Here is a 14,205-nt window from a genome sequence, read left to right on the forward strand (position 1 = left end):
ATGGGGGTGGCTGGAATGTCTGCAGGAGAAATGAGGCAATCTGCAGATGTGTCCTTTCCCATGGACTCCATCACTCTCGTGTAGGCAAGCCCTCAGCTTGGCACAGACCACTGATGGGGCAATGACCATTGCCATCCTCGGGATTCTTTTTGCATTCTTTATGCATTAAAATGAAACAGTTAAGAGAATATAAACCAGGATAAAGAACAGGGACTTTCCAAGTTGGGAGGAGTAGAGCAAGTAGGTATAATTCTCTGAAATTAGAAAAAGGGATGTCCCCCTTCTCCTGCCAATGTCTATATTCCATGAAAAGAACAAGGAAATAGTAACTGACTGAGCAGAGTAAAGGACTAGTTTTCCAGATAAGACATATATATTGTCTGAGATGTAATTGTGAGAAGACTCAGAATCAACCTTAAACAAATTTGACAGAAATGACCCAGCTTCCAGGGCAAACAAAGTTAGGTTCTATCAATGTAATGAAGCTGTCTCACAATTCCTATACTTGAATGAATCTTCCTCACAAGACAAAAGTTGGAGACTTATAAGGGAATTGAGTTAGATCCAGAACTGAGTCATAAATGGAGTGAGTTCCTATGTTTCTCTCCAGAAAAGTGAGTAATAGTAATAGGAAGAAAATTCATGGCATATGGTGTAGAGCTAATTCACACTTAGGTACAGTTTGGACTAATTGATATCTGAGGGAAGGCCCTGCCAACTCTGCCATTGTTTTTCTAATCCTCTGAAAGGTCCAAAGTCCCAGACTCAGGTACATGGTCCACTTTGCCTGAGGTGTGAACTCCATGGTCCTCACTGCTAATGCACTGAGTGTGAAATAAGTAAAAATGAGTGTGAACTGGGGGCCCTGCTTCTCAAGTGAATTCACACCTAATGTTGGAGTGGGTGAATTTCCTCTTTGGGTTGGTTGAGGCTGAATCAGAAAGAAACATGCTAGACTGAATCATTCAAGAGAGTTTTTATTTCCTTTCTCTGAAATCTTGACTCCATGTGCCAGAGACCAAAGGGAGAAAAGCGAGAGTGGCAGTGAAGTACTCCACTATGGTTTACTTCAGCAGAGATGAGCTGCACAGGAAACCAGCCCACTTCAGAGATTTGGTTCATCAGAATGAATTAAAGAATACTTCGTTTAGAATAAGGTTCCAGGCTGCTGATTTGCTTAATTTGCACAATGCAAATTATTCTAATCTTCAAAATTATTTCTGGAGAAGTTGAGTTTTGTTCTTTATGGAAAAGGGGTTCATCTTCCATACTTGGGGCCATGGAGGAGGAGAGGGATCAGCTGAAAGTTTCAGAGTAGGAAGTCTTCTCAAATATAGGGGAGGCCACATTGTAAGAATCTAGCATCATCCATGGAAGGGAATATTGGATTAAAAAACTAGGAAAAAACCAGGTTGAAAGAGCTTTCAATGTTAAGTAGAGCAGCTTGAAATATTTATAATAACATTTTTAATTTTCAAAACCCTTCTTTCTGTGCTAGAATTAATATAAAGTAGTAAGGGCTAGGAAATAGGGGTTAAATGATTTTCCTTCGGTCAAATTTGAACCCATATTGTTGATTCCAGGTCTGGCTCTCTGTTGTGCTTCTTTGCTTCCCTTCCTATAACATCTTTTTTTCCCTCCTTAAACCACTGCACCTTAGAATCAACACTGGATACTGGTTCCAAGGCAGAACGAGTGGTAAGGACTAGGCAATGGGGGTTAAGTGACTTGCCCAGGGTCACACACCTGGGAAGCATCTGAGGCTAGAATTGAACAGAGGACCTCCTGTTTGGGCCTGGCTCTCAATCCACTGAGTAACTGTGGAGGGCGGGGTCCAGCCTCAGTAGAGACTCCAGAGTTTCCTGACTGGTGGTGTTAGGGTCCGAGTTGCAGACCATCCAAGGAGCACACGAAGACAATGCAATTCAAGCAAGGGAAAGCCTTTATTACTAGCACACTATCACTAGCATGCTAGGGGAAAGCTCAGCAAAGAAGTTCTGTCCTCCCAGAGTTGGGACCCTACATATATACCTCACAATATTACTTAACCTGGATAATTGTGAGGGAGATCAAAATTGAAAGTTGCCCTGAGAAATTCATCCAGGAAAAATGCCAAGGCCCCACAGACAGATAAGCTCGGGGCTTGTGCTGGGACCTGTCCAAGGTCCCTGATAAGCTTCAGCACCAAGACCCCAGGTGCAAAAAGCAACTTTCTACCAGGGGCTTGTGCTGGGGTCTGTCCAAGGTCCCTGATAAACTCCAGCACTGAGACCCCAGGTGCAAAAAGCAACTTTCCAACACAGGTTATTCATGAAAAAGTATTTAAACCCCAGCCTGTCAGAAGCAACTTGGAACTCTGATGGTAGAGGTTCCCACTGATGCGCATATCAGTTTTCCCAATAAAGGCTTTCTCCTTGCTTGATTACATTGTCCGTGGACTTCCTTGGTGGTGGGTGAAAACATGGACCTTAACAATTATTTAAACCCTAGAGCATTTTATGGCTAGTTATTTCTCTGAAATGTTGCAACAGTCCTGAAACACCCTATGGTCAGCTATCTGCTGAAATGTTTGACTGGGCAGCATAGCTGGAGGATGTGTTTATCAGATGGGTTGGAGGTCCTGTGCCCTTTTTCCTTTACTTCAGTGGCAAAGGATCAGTCAAAATAAATAATAAACAGAAGACAGCTTAATTGTTATGGTTATGGGACTGCTTTGCATCTGACAGCTGCTCTTCCATCCCAAGCTTGGTTTTTGTTTTTATAACCATTTTCTTGGCATACAGATATATTACCTAACAGTCACATTTAAAGAGAGAGAATTGGAAAAGTGATACATTAACTTTTATCAAGTTACTTAATTAATATTCTGTATTTTTGTATTGTGATTACATGTCATGGTCAGGGTCCAGCCCCACTCCAAGGTTCCCGTTTGGTGACAAAACTACCAGTCAAAATAAATAAAATAAATAACAAACAGAAGACAGCTTACTCATAACAGCCATGGGATTGCTTTGCATCTCAGCTGTTCCAAGATTCCCAGGCTTGGGATTTATTTTTATATCCATATTCTTGGCATGCAGGTATACAAAATCAAAGAGAGATAATTGGTAAAGTGATACATCAACTTTTAACAAATCACTTGATGAACATTCTATATTCTTGTATTGTCATTTCAGACAGAATAAAGGTCGCACACAAGATAAATTATTTCATCACAGTTGGCTTAATTTTCTCATTACCCTGTGAGAAGTTTTGAGCTTACAATCAAGGAAAATTACTCATTGCTTTTAATAAAATGGAAAAATTAATTGGCAATTCTTAGAAGACAATTCAACAATCATACCATAGGGGCTGAGGGGTCTGGGAACACAATTCAAATTTAGACTGGTGGCTTCTAGAGAGTTACTGATTTGTGTGATCGAGTCACTGAGGCATACTGAAGCTTGATGTACTTGTACTTATTGCTTGGGCCTCTATGATTGGTGTGCTGACTTCTTGAGAATAGGCTTCTGTATGTGGGAAAGTTCTTGGGCTTGGTCTGTAGCTGCAGTTTTCCGGGGAATTATGTACCCAAGTAAAAGTTAACCCATGATAGTCTTTTTGGGATTGGGTTTAAGGGTCTGATCTTTTGGTGATGTTTTGGAGAATTAGGGTACAGGTGTTTTGCTCTTGCATTATTTCTTTTGAGACTAGGGGGAATAATAATCATGTCAATTCATAGGTAAGGGGCATTGATGAAAGAGGTCATGCAAAGGGGATAGAGTGGGCAGTCACATCTAAGGAAGAACCACTCTGTAGTCTCCCCAGCTACCACACGTGACTCTGTCAAGGCATCCTGGATGATGGCCTCCAGCAAGTAATGTAGCTGCCCCCTCCTCCTATAACATCCTGAAGAAAATATTATACTGTGTTCTCATGGTTTACAAGTTTCAATTGTGTTTGACCTTTTATGACCCTATTTGGGGTTTTCTTGGCAAAGATAAGAGTGGTTCCTTCTGCAGCTCATTTTAAAGATGGAGCAACTGATACAAATGGGGGTTAAATAACTTGTCCAGGGTCACCCAAATGGTAAGTATCTGAGCCCAGTTTTGAACTCAGGAAAATATATCTTCCTATCCACTGGATCTAGCTGCCAGACTACTTTATTGTGCTGGAACCAAATAAAGGCAAGTACTTGACTGTGAAAATTCAAGTGAATTTTCAGTAGTTGTGTCTGACTTTTCCTTGACTTTGAATTTCTGAAACAATGATTGTAATTAGGTCATTTGTAATTTGAAAAAAGATTTCCCTAGCTAATGTTTTGGGGAGCTGGTCTTGGTAGAGCAAAAATTTATAGAGCTCCTGAAGTGTACTCAGTGACTTTTTTGGAGTTGAAGGAGTCGGGTTCCATTTATAACATGAGGAGAACCCCGGCTCTTGACTTTTTTTTAAACCCTTACATTCTGTCTTGGAATTAATACTGTGTATTGGCTCCAAGGCAGAAGAATGGTAAGGGCTAAGCAATTGGGATTAAGTGACTTGCCCAGGGTCACACAGCTAGGAAGTGTCTGAGGCCAGATTTGAATCCAGGACCTCCCATCTCTAGGCCTGGATCTCAATCCACTGAGCTACCCAGCTGCTTCCCCGCTCTTGATTTTTAAACCTATGACTTACCAAAATATGAAATCAATGGACATGATTATGTTGAAATGATGTTTTCTTAATTACAATAGTTTCAATGTCATCCAGAGTCACTTCAACCTCTATGCACAGGCGTTGGCTCAAATTACCTAGCTGTGGATTCTGTAGATGCAAAATTTATTGGAAACGATGACATCACATTTTTTAAATCCTTCAGCATCCATTACAATTATGTTCCTTACATCATCAGTGGTAACACTCCTGTATATTATAAATCTTGAAATTTCTCAGACTTGTGAGTGTTAAAAATTTTTAACATTCACAAGTCTGAGAAAGTTCAAGATTTACAATATACAAGTTGGGTGCATATTATCTAAGCTGTCAGGATCAATTCTGATTGCTCTCTTCTTCTATCCAGGAAATTTATAGTAATTACACTTTGCAGACAGCTGATGTTCTATAGAGAGAAAGAAATCAGTCCCCAAAAAAGGGATTAATGATTTAGAGGGAAGACTTACTTGTACCCTATTCTTATCTTTCCTTGGTCCCCAGAAAAATGTTACCTTTGGGGTAAAAATAATCTGTAAATAACTATTATCAGTTAGGAAAGGGGACAACACTTCTGGCTCTCTGATAACTATGAGATCTCTCTTTTTACTCCAAATATTACCCCTGCTCACAGATAAATGCCTTTGTAGGAAACACTTACTTTCTGGGTTTAGGAATGCCCAGATTTCCCCAGTTCTCATGACCAGGGAAAATAATAAAAAAGTTGCTTTCTCCATACCTAAGTCACCATAAAACTAAATATTGTTATTTAATGGAAGGAACAGTAAAATTAGCTAATGGCATAGTTCAAGTGTTTTAAATCTTTTAAAGTTGGGGGGGCAAGTGGGTGGCCCAGTGGATTGAGATCCAGGTCTAGAGATGGGAGGTCCTGGATTCAAATCTGGCCTCAGACACTTCCCAGCTATGTGACCCTGGGCAAGTCACTTGACCCCCATTGCCTAGCCTTACCACTCTTCTGCCTTGGAACCGATACACAGTATTGATTCTAAAGAGGAAGGTAGGCATTAAAAAAAAAAATTAGGTCATTAAGGTTTCCAGCCTTTACTTCACCAAATTCCTTCACTCCTTCAGTTAACTATGAAGAGAAAGAAAATTAGGTACATATAGGTCTATTTAGTGACTGGAATCGGTTCTTATAGATAAGCATTCTTCAAATACTTGAAGGTTTTCTTTCCTTCTTAAAAATTTATTCATTTTTCCCATGGCTATATGATTCATGCTCTTTCCCTCCCCTCCTGTAGCCAATGAGAAGTTCCACTGGGTTATACATGTGTCAGTGATCATGATCTATTCCTGTATTTTGAATGTTTGCAATAGAGCATTTAGTCTACATCCCCAATCATATCCCCAACAAACCATGTGATCAAGCAAATGTTTTTTTTTTGTGTTCCTACTCCAAGGAAGGTTTTATTTCTTAACACAGATCTTAATGAAAAGTCTCTTTAATTCTTAATGCTGTCTGTGTTTGAATATCAACAAAATAGCCTTCTCTTTTCCCACCATGCCCCTGAATGCACAGAGAGCAGCCCTTCCAGGAGTCATTGACACAGCTGTGTCAGGCTCAGACTGCTTGGTTTTGATTTCCAAAAGAAATATGATAGATCGAGAAGGGATTCTATGGAAATCGTTTAGTACAACAGACAGGCAGACATGAGGGAACGTCATCTCCAATAGAAATAAGCTTTGTAAGGCTTCTCAGAAGGCATCAAAATGGAAAATGGTTTCTATCCTGACCCAGTGAGTTCTTTTCCCTTAGACTCTTCTCTCCTTCAGTGCCTCGTCCTTATTGGAGGAAGAAAGCACAAAATGACTCCTTAGGAAAATTATCCTCTGCCTGGACCCCTAAGAAATCTCTCTTGTGAGTCTCATGTCTTATTTTCCACCCTTCCTGATGAGTGAAAAACTGCTCATTGAGCACATCCTGTGACCAAGCCCCTGTTCAAGAGGCACTTCTGGCTCCAGCTCCCCACAGAAGCAGACCTCTGTATTCCTACAAGCCTCTGCCTCGAAGCAGTGGTCTTCACCCCAGAAAAACTCCCCAATAGATGACTGACTAGCTAATCAAATGCTGCCAGGAAACACCAAAAGGCCAGAGCTCTCAGGGAATCTCATGGAGTTGTTTCTCTCTCACACTTTTTGGCATACTCCAGGCAAATGGGCCAATTCATAGTCCATTCTAAGTTAAAGACCCAAGAGGATGAGAACCTTCATAGCAGAGATGTTCAGGATCACACTTCTAAGGGATATGGTTGTTTGCCCTCTAGGACCCTAAGGGCTAAAGCTTACTTACTTGGAATACATTTTAAAAACTGCCAACACAGTGAAATAGTATGGCTCTAAAACCAGTGTGAGGGGTTCCATCGCTGAGAGAGAAGTATACCTGTGAAAAAGAGAAATCGTGCCTAGTGGGGTAGATGGTGCCTTTCTGTGAGAATAGCCATTCAGAAAGAGCCATGCTTGTTTTCTCTCTCGCTGGTTAGTTAGTCCTAGCTGATAACCCAGCCTAGAAGCTAAATTAAAAGGCAATATTATTGGGGGGGGGGTTAATTTTTTTTTTTAAACCCTTACCTTGAGAATCAATACTGAGTATTGGTTCCAAGGCAGAAGAGTGGTAGGCAATACTAGGGAATGGGGGTGTTAAGTGACTTGCACAGGGTCACATGGCAGAGGCCACATTTGAACCCAGGACCTCCCATCTCTAGGCTCTTACTCCACTGAGCTACTCAGCTACCTCCCTACATATTGTTTTAGAACAACTCAAGTGCCCAGTAAAATCATACCTGACCAAACACATAAAGCGTTTAGCATGTTCTAATAAGTTAGAAATCATGGGAAAATAAGTTTAAAAGTCAGTCTTACTCTACATTTACAGTGTAAGATTATTTTTGTAAGAATCAGCTCCCAAACCATAACCCCCCCCCAATTGAACTGCTTCATTATTTATATCAAAGAACATTCCCCCCGCCCCCATAAATTCTCCCCTCTCTAAATTCTTTTCTACCTTAATAGGATCTTCAGGAAATAATATCCCAACACTTTATGACATCAAATATGTGACCGCAGTATTTTGGGGAAAAAACACAAACAACCTCTTTCTCCCTCAATCCCTTGCCACCCACCACTCCTCAGTCAAATCTCTGTAATTACCTACTATCTAGAGAGAAACATACCTTGTTAATGTTCTTCTCACATTCTAAAGGAGAAAAATAGACACGGTCAGCACAATTCATGAATCATTTCTCCTATGGACACCAGCCTCCAAAAGCCCATAGCATCTCCCTCCCGAATAGGAACCATCACTACCCTTTCTCTTTATTTCCTTGATCCTCAACTTAGAAAAGCTGGATTCTGGATACAAACTTCCCAGGCTACACGGTACTTGGGCAGTTCCTGTGTGGTGCTAGCAGTGATGCAGGCCAACAGGAGGTCTCCAGGTTACTCTGTTTTCTCTCATTTTGTGATAAGAAACATTGAGGTATTCTCTAACAGAGGGAGGAAAATGGAGAGGGAAAAGATGGATAATAATAAAGGGCTTCACAGAAATGAATAGGCATCTTCTGAAGTGCCTCTCCTGCCACCTGCTGCTGCCTACACACATGACAGATCCAAGATAGGTGTTATGGGCAAGTAGGATACCCTTCAGGATGCCTTGTGCAAGCATGCAAGACTCCAAAACTTAGCTTAAAAACAAAAAGGAGATTTATTAATTTAGAGAGTAATGTTGAGAGTGGCCAGGAGGATAGCAAGGTGGAACAGCATGGGATGAAAGGCAGTTCAGACATCAGTTCTGAGGTTTTTATACCTTTTTACAACACAACCTATGCCTTGGTGGGGTCGTGACTTAAGAGTAGTAAGCCCTCAGGCATTTGGTGGGGTGGGGTAGACATGGGTTCTGCCTGGAGGCATAAAGATTCATCTCTTTGTCCACCTTAAGTCTCCAGGATGTTCAAGGGTAGATAGTCATCTCAAGACCCTGGATGGGGTCATTGGGTGAGTCAGGAGGATGTAAAGCAAGGGAGTTTCCCAGATGACAGTTCGCCTGAGTTTCTGGGGTAAGGTGCCCATGTCATAGGGACCCAGGAGTCCTTGGATCACTTGGCCCTAACACCAGAACAGAGCCCTCCCTGCTGTGTTCTCAGGCCAGAGTGTCTTTAGTCAGACCTCTTAGCTCTCAGGAGTTACCTCTCTCCATTTCCGACCCCCCCCAAACAGAAAACACAGATACAGCAGGAAACCAGGGTAGACTCAAAAGAAATCCTTTGGGATCTGGGAAAGAGCAATGAAAGACATGCTGGATTTCTTGTCCCTCTAAACAACTGAACCTAATTAATTTATCCTGTTCTCACCTGGATGATTTCTACATCTGGCTTCTTCATCATTTGCTGCGCCTCACTAATTATGTGTATTAGCAATGCTCTGTATTTGCGCACCATTTTCTTCCATTTCCACTTTTTCACTTTCATATGAGGTTCCAGGATACTTTCTAAGTTCTTTAGTCTCTCAGAGACTTCTTTGAAGTTCTGTTATTCTTCTCCAGTATGAGTTTCTCCTTTTCTGCTTCCTTTTTTGGCTCTATCCATTTCGATAGAAAATTGTCCCCAAATGGACTTTCGTTAATCTGTACAGATTTTTAGGGGGGGGGAAATTGATCACACACTGTAGGACAACAAGGAGAACTGCCTCCAGGCCATCCCCGACTCAGTGCCATCCATCCCGGATTGCGCGCCATTTCTTCCTCTGCGCTAACCCCGCCTCCGCGCCATCCCAGCCTCTGCGCCAACACAGCCTTCCCGCCATCCCCGACTCTGCACCATCCCCGCCTTCGCGACGTCTCCACCTCCGCGCCATCCCCGCCTCCGCGCCAACACAGCCTTCCCGCCATCCCGGACTCCGCACCATCCCCGCCTTCGCGACGTCTCCGCCTCCGCGCCATCCCCGCCTCCGCACGCTCCCTGCCTTCCCGCCATCCCAGCCTCTGCGCCAACACAGCCTTCCCGCCATCCCCGACTCTGCACCATCCCCGCCTTCGCGACGTCTCCACCTCCGCGCCATCCCCGCCTCCGCACACTCCCTGCCTTCCCGCCATCCCAGCCTCCGCGCCAACACAGCCTTCCCGCCATCCCCGACTCCGCACCATCCCCGCCTTCGCGACGTCTCCGCCCCCTCACCATCCCCGCCTCCGCACGCTCCCTGCCTTCCTGCCATCCCAGCCTCTGCGCCAACACAGCCTTCCCGCCATCCCCGACTCCGCACCATCCCCGCCTTCGCGACGTCTCCGCCCCCTCGCCATCCCCGCCTCCGCACGCTCCCTGCCTTCCCGCCATCCCAGCCTCTGCGCCAACACAGCCTTCCCGCCATCCCCGACTCCGCACCATCCCCGCCTTCGCGACGTCTCCACCTCCGCGCCATCCCCGCCTCCGCACACTCCCTGCCTTCCCGCCATCCCAGCCTCTGCGCCAACACAGCCTTCCCGCCATCCCCGACTCCGCACCATCCCCGCCTTCGCGACGTCTCCGCCTCCGCGCCATCCCCGCCCCCTCGCCATCCCCGCCTCCGCACACTCCCTGCCTTCCCGCCATCCCAGCCTCTGCGCCAACACAGCCTTCCCGCCATCCCGGACTCCGCACCATCCCCGCCTTCGCGACGTCTCCGCCTCCGCGCCATCCCCGCCCCCTCGTCATCCCCGCCTCCGCACACTCCCTGCCTTCCCGCCATCCCAGCCTCTGCGCCAACACAGCCTTCCCGCCATCCCCGACTCTGCACCATCCCCGCCTTCGCGACGTCTCCGCCTCCGCGCCATCCCCGCCCCCTCGTCATCCCCGCCTCCGCACGCTCCCTGCCTTCCCGCCATCCCAGCCTCTGCGTCAACACAGCCTTCCCGCCATCCCCGACTCCCGCACCATCCCCGCCTTCGCGACGTCTCCGCCTCCGCGCCATCCCCGCCCCCTCGTCATCCCCGCCTCCGCACGCTCCCTGCCTTCCCGCCATCCCAGCCTCTGAGCCAACACAGCCTTCCCGCCATCCCCGACTCCCGCACTATCCCTGGCTTCCCACCATCCCGGACTCCGCGCCAACCCTGATTCCGCGCGATCGCGGACTCCGCGCCATTCCCACCTCCCCGTCATCCCGCTATCCCCGACTCCGTGCCATCCCTGCCTTCCCGCCATCCACGACTCCGCGCCATCCCTGCCTTCCCGCCATCCACGACTCCGCGCCATCCCTGCCTTCCCGCCATCCGGGTCTCTGCGCCAACCCTGTTTTCCCTGCATCCCCGACTCCGCGCCATCCCGGACTTCACGCCATCCCGGACTCCGCGCCAACCCTGATTCCGCGAGATCCCGGACTCCGTGCCATTCCCACCTCCCTGTCATCCCGCCATCCCTGCCTCTGCGGTATCTCGGCCTCGGCGCCATCCGGTCTTCCCCTCCATCCCCGCCTCTGCGCCATTTCCGATTCCGCGCCATCCACGCCTGCTCAACGTGGTGAAATGCAAAAAGGACTGGACTCAGGAGACAAGACCCCAGGATTGCCCTCCCAAAGAGCTGTAGGACTGGAGAAATTGTTTAACATCTACTAAAGGCACTTCTAATATTATAATATAATAATCAAGGAAGTCATTTTTAAAAATTTGTCCCTTTCCATGTCTGTTTCTGAAGTCCCTCAGCATTACTATTCGATGACAAATGGGAATTTATCACTTCTTACTACTTCCAAATCAGCTAAGTTATAGGGAAATTCTGGTTCTTCAGTTCTTTCTTGCTTCTAAATACAGCTAATTGGTGCAAATGTTGCTACATCTGTAGGAATTTCTTCAAAGGGAACCTAAAGTATTGATTACTTTCTGCTCAAGGGAGATATGTAACTGGCCTCCTCTGCATAATGGTTTGTGTTGATAATGTGCCTACCTGACTGATTTTCCCATGCAGTCCTGAAAGATGCTATGGAAATAGGCTCTTCAGTTTTCCATGTTTCTTAAACATCACAGCCTTCCATATTTAAGGATCCTGACACTGGTTTCCTTGCTGTTCCTCAAACAGGATCCTTCAGAGATTCCTTCTTCACTGGATGTCTTACGTGCCAAGAACCCTTTCTTCTCACCTCTGCCTGCTTCCTTTAAGTTGAAGCTAAAATCCTGGAGTCTCTAAGAAGTCATTCCCTATCCCTCTTCTTGTTTCTCCCTTCTAGTGATTATCTTCAACTTACCCTGTTTTATGTATTATATTTGAACATGGTTTGTTTTCATTTCAGGTTTTCTTCCACCTTAGTCTGAGTCACTTGACAGCAGAAACCACCTTTTGCCTTTTGAGACATCCCCACTTTTCATCATAGGGCTTAGAATACAGTAGGTTAATGCATGTACATTACTTCAGATGATGACATGAGGGAGAATGTGACTAAGTTTCCCAGGTGAAAAGAAAAATATCAAACCCATTCAAACCTATGCATTGATTGTACAATGTGTTTCCCCCACAACTTATAGAAATTCTTGCTATATATTTTAACAAATTGCCTTAATCCCTCCATTCCTGTTACCTTTGTATTTGTTGTTAACTAGCCACCTGTTATTATGCTTCCTGTTAATATGATTATTGACTGGTATGATGGTCCAGGCATTTATGCACTACAATTAATTTCCAACAGTTTAAACCATCCTAAACCCTTCCTTGCACCCTTTATTTTGGATATCACTTTACTCATTGCATCACTAGCAATCTTCCCTACAAGGAGTCCACACTACATAGACAAATCATGGATATCAGTCACTCTGGTACCTCCCTTTATTCAGCTTCAGCCATTGCTAATTCTTTTTATGATAGCATCTCCTCCTTTATCTCCAACAATGATTTGACCCCTACCTATATTGCTTGTGGATTTGGTCTTGTCTTATTTTTTCTTATTCCATATTGATTTCCAGTCCTCATCTGATACCTAGGGTCTACCACTGGGCAAGTCCAAATTGAACTGAAGTCTCTTCAGCTCAAAAAAAAGGGGGGGTCGGGGGGGGGGGGGGAGGATATGCTGGAAGCCAACCAGGACGCCTTGACAGCTGTATCCTAATTCTCCAGAACATCACCAAAAGATCAGATCCTCAAACCCTATCCTAAAAGACTATCATGGGTTAACTTTTATGTAGTTACATAATCCTCAGTAACCACTTTCCTTTTCCCATTCTACCTTGCCCATTGTTTCCTTTTGTATTACCCTTTTGCCTCAACAGTCTTTTTAAAGGATTACATTTTATGAATAGCCTTTATTTTTTCATTCTCTTTGTTTCTAAATATATTCTATATTTTCCTTTATTGAATAAGCTCTTCTGATCAACAACAACAAAAAGAAAGGACAGGAAGACCAAAAAGTTGTTTTGCAAAATTAAAATATGCACCAAATATTTTTAGATATCATTATCATCTCCTTCACTTCAAAAAAAGGAAAAGATTGCCAAAGTTAATCACTTTAACTTTGTTATCTTTATTTTATCATGTTGTGAATCATTCTATTTCTATATTTATACTATATATCTTATTTTTGCTTATTTCTTTTGCTTTCCCAAGTATCTATATTTTTGCTTGAATAGAGTGCCACTAGGTAGTATTAAGTATATCACAGTTAACTGAGAAGGGAGAGTAAAATTTAATTTGCCACTCATATAAAATCAAAATCCTAAAATAAAAACTCAAATGAACTCAAGTGAGAAATAATATGCTTTGATTTCCATTCTGACTCCAACATTTTTTCTCTGGAGGTGGATAGCATTCTTTGTCATAAGTCCTTCAGTATTATTGCTGAGAGTAGCTACATCTTTCACAAGTTGATCATTGTACAATATTGATATTGCTGTGTACAATGTTCTCCTGGTTTTTGCTTATTTTATTCTGCATCAGTTCATGGAGGTCTTTCTAGCTGTTTTTGAAATTATCCTCCTTATCATTTTTATAGACAATACTATTCCATCATGTAAAAGGAAATTCTTGGTTCTCTTTTCTATTCTGAGTCTACACTTTTAAAGGGAATCCTTTATTCTCTTTGCCTAGTTGGAGTTAACATTGTGGTTAATAATAACTTAAGTACCCCTACTTAGAGGTAGTTGAAGCTATTGCTAGGTAAAAGGAATTCTTTGTTCTCTTTAACTTTATACTTGTAAAAGGGAATCCTTAATTCCCTTTGTCTATTTTGAGTTAACACTTTGGCTAAGAATAACTTAAGTACCCCTACTTAGTACCTCAACAGATCTTGAAGACAGGATTAACTCTCCTTTCTCTACTTTTGATTAAATCAATAAGAGCTTGAACTAGGTAGAGAAGCAGATGACAGTTGGGATCATTTTGGATCATTGCTGAGAATAGCTAAGTTAACACAGTTGTTCATTATACAGTATTGCTCTCACTGTGTGCAATATTCTTCTGGTTCTGCCAATTTCACTCTGCTTCAGTTCTTGTAAGTCTTTACAGGTTTTCTTTGAGTTTCTCCTTGTCAACTTTGAAAAAACATAGAACCACTGAAGTGGTCAGAAAGAAC

General features: G+C 43.9%; 1 protein-coding gene across 1 annotated transcript in view; it reads left to right on the forward strand.

Moving 5' to 3' along the window:
• Nucleotides 1–14,205, forward strand: part of LOC130458981 (uncharacterized) — a 17,585-nt gene continuing 3,380 nt past the window's right edge. Inside the window, exons 1-2 of the mRNA XM_056826132.1 lie at nucleotides 1–80; nucleotides 9,316–11,233. Of these exons, the coding sequence (XP_056682110.1) occupies nucleotides 1–80; nucleotides 9,316–11,233 (1,998 nt within the window). The remainder of the gene's footprint in view (nucleotides 81–9,315; nucleotides 11,234–14,205) is intronic.

The sequence above is a fragment of the Monodelphis domestica genome, chromosome 4, assembly GCF_027887165.1.
Source record: "Monodelphis domestica isolate mMonDom1 chromosome 4, mMonDom1.pri, whole genome shotgun sequence".
NCBI lineage: Eukaryota > Metazoa > Chordata > Mammalia > Didelphimorphia > Didelphidae > Monodelphis > Monodelphis domestica.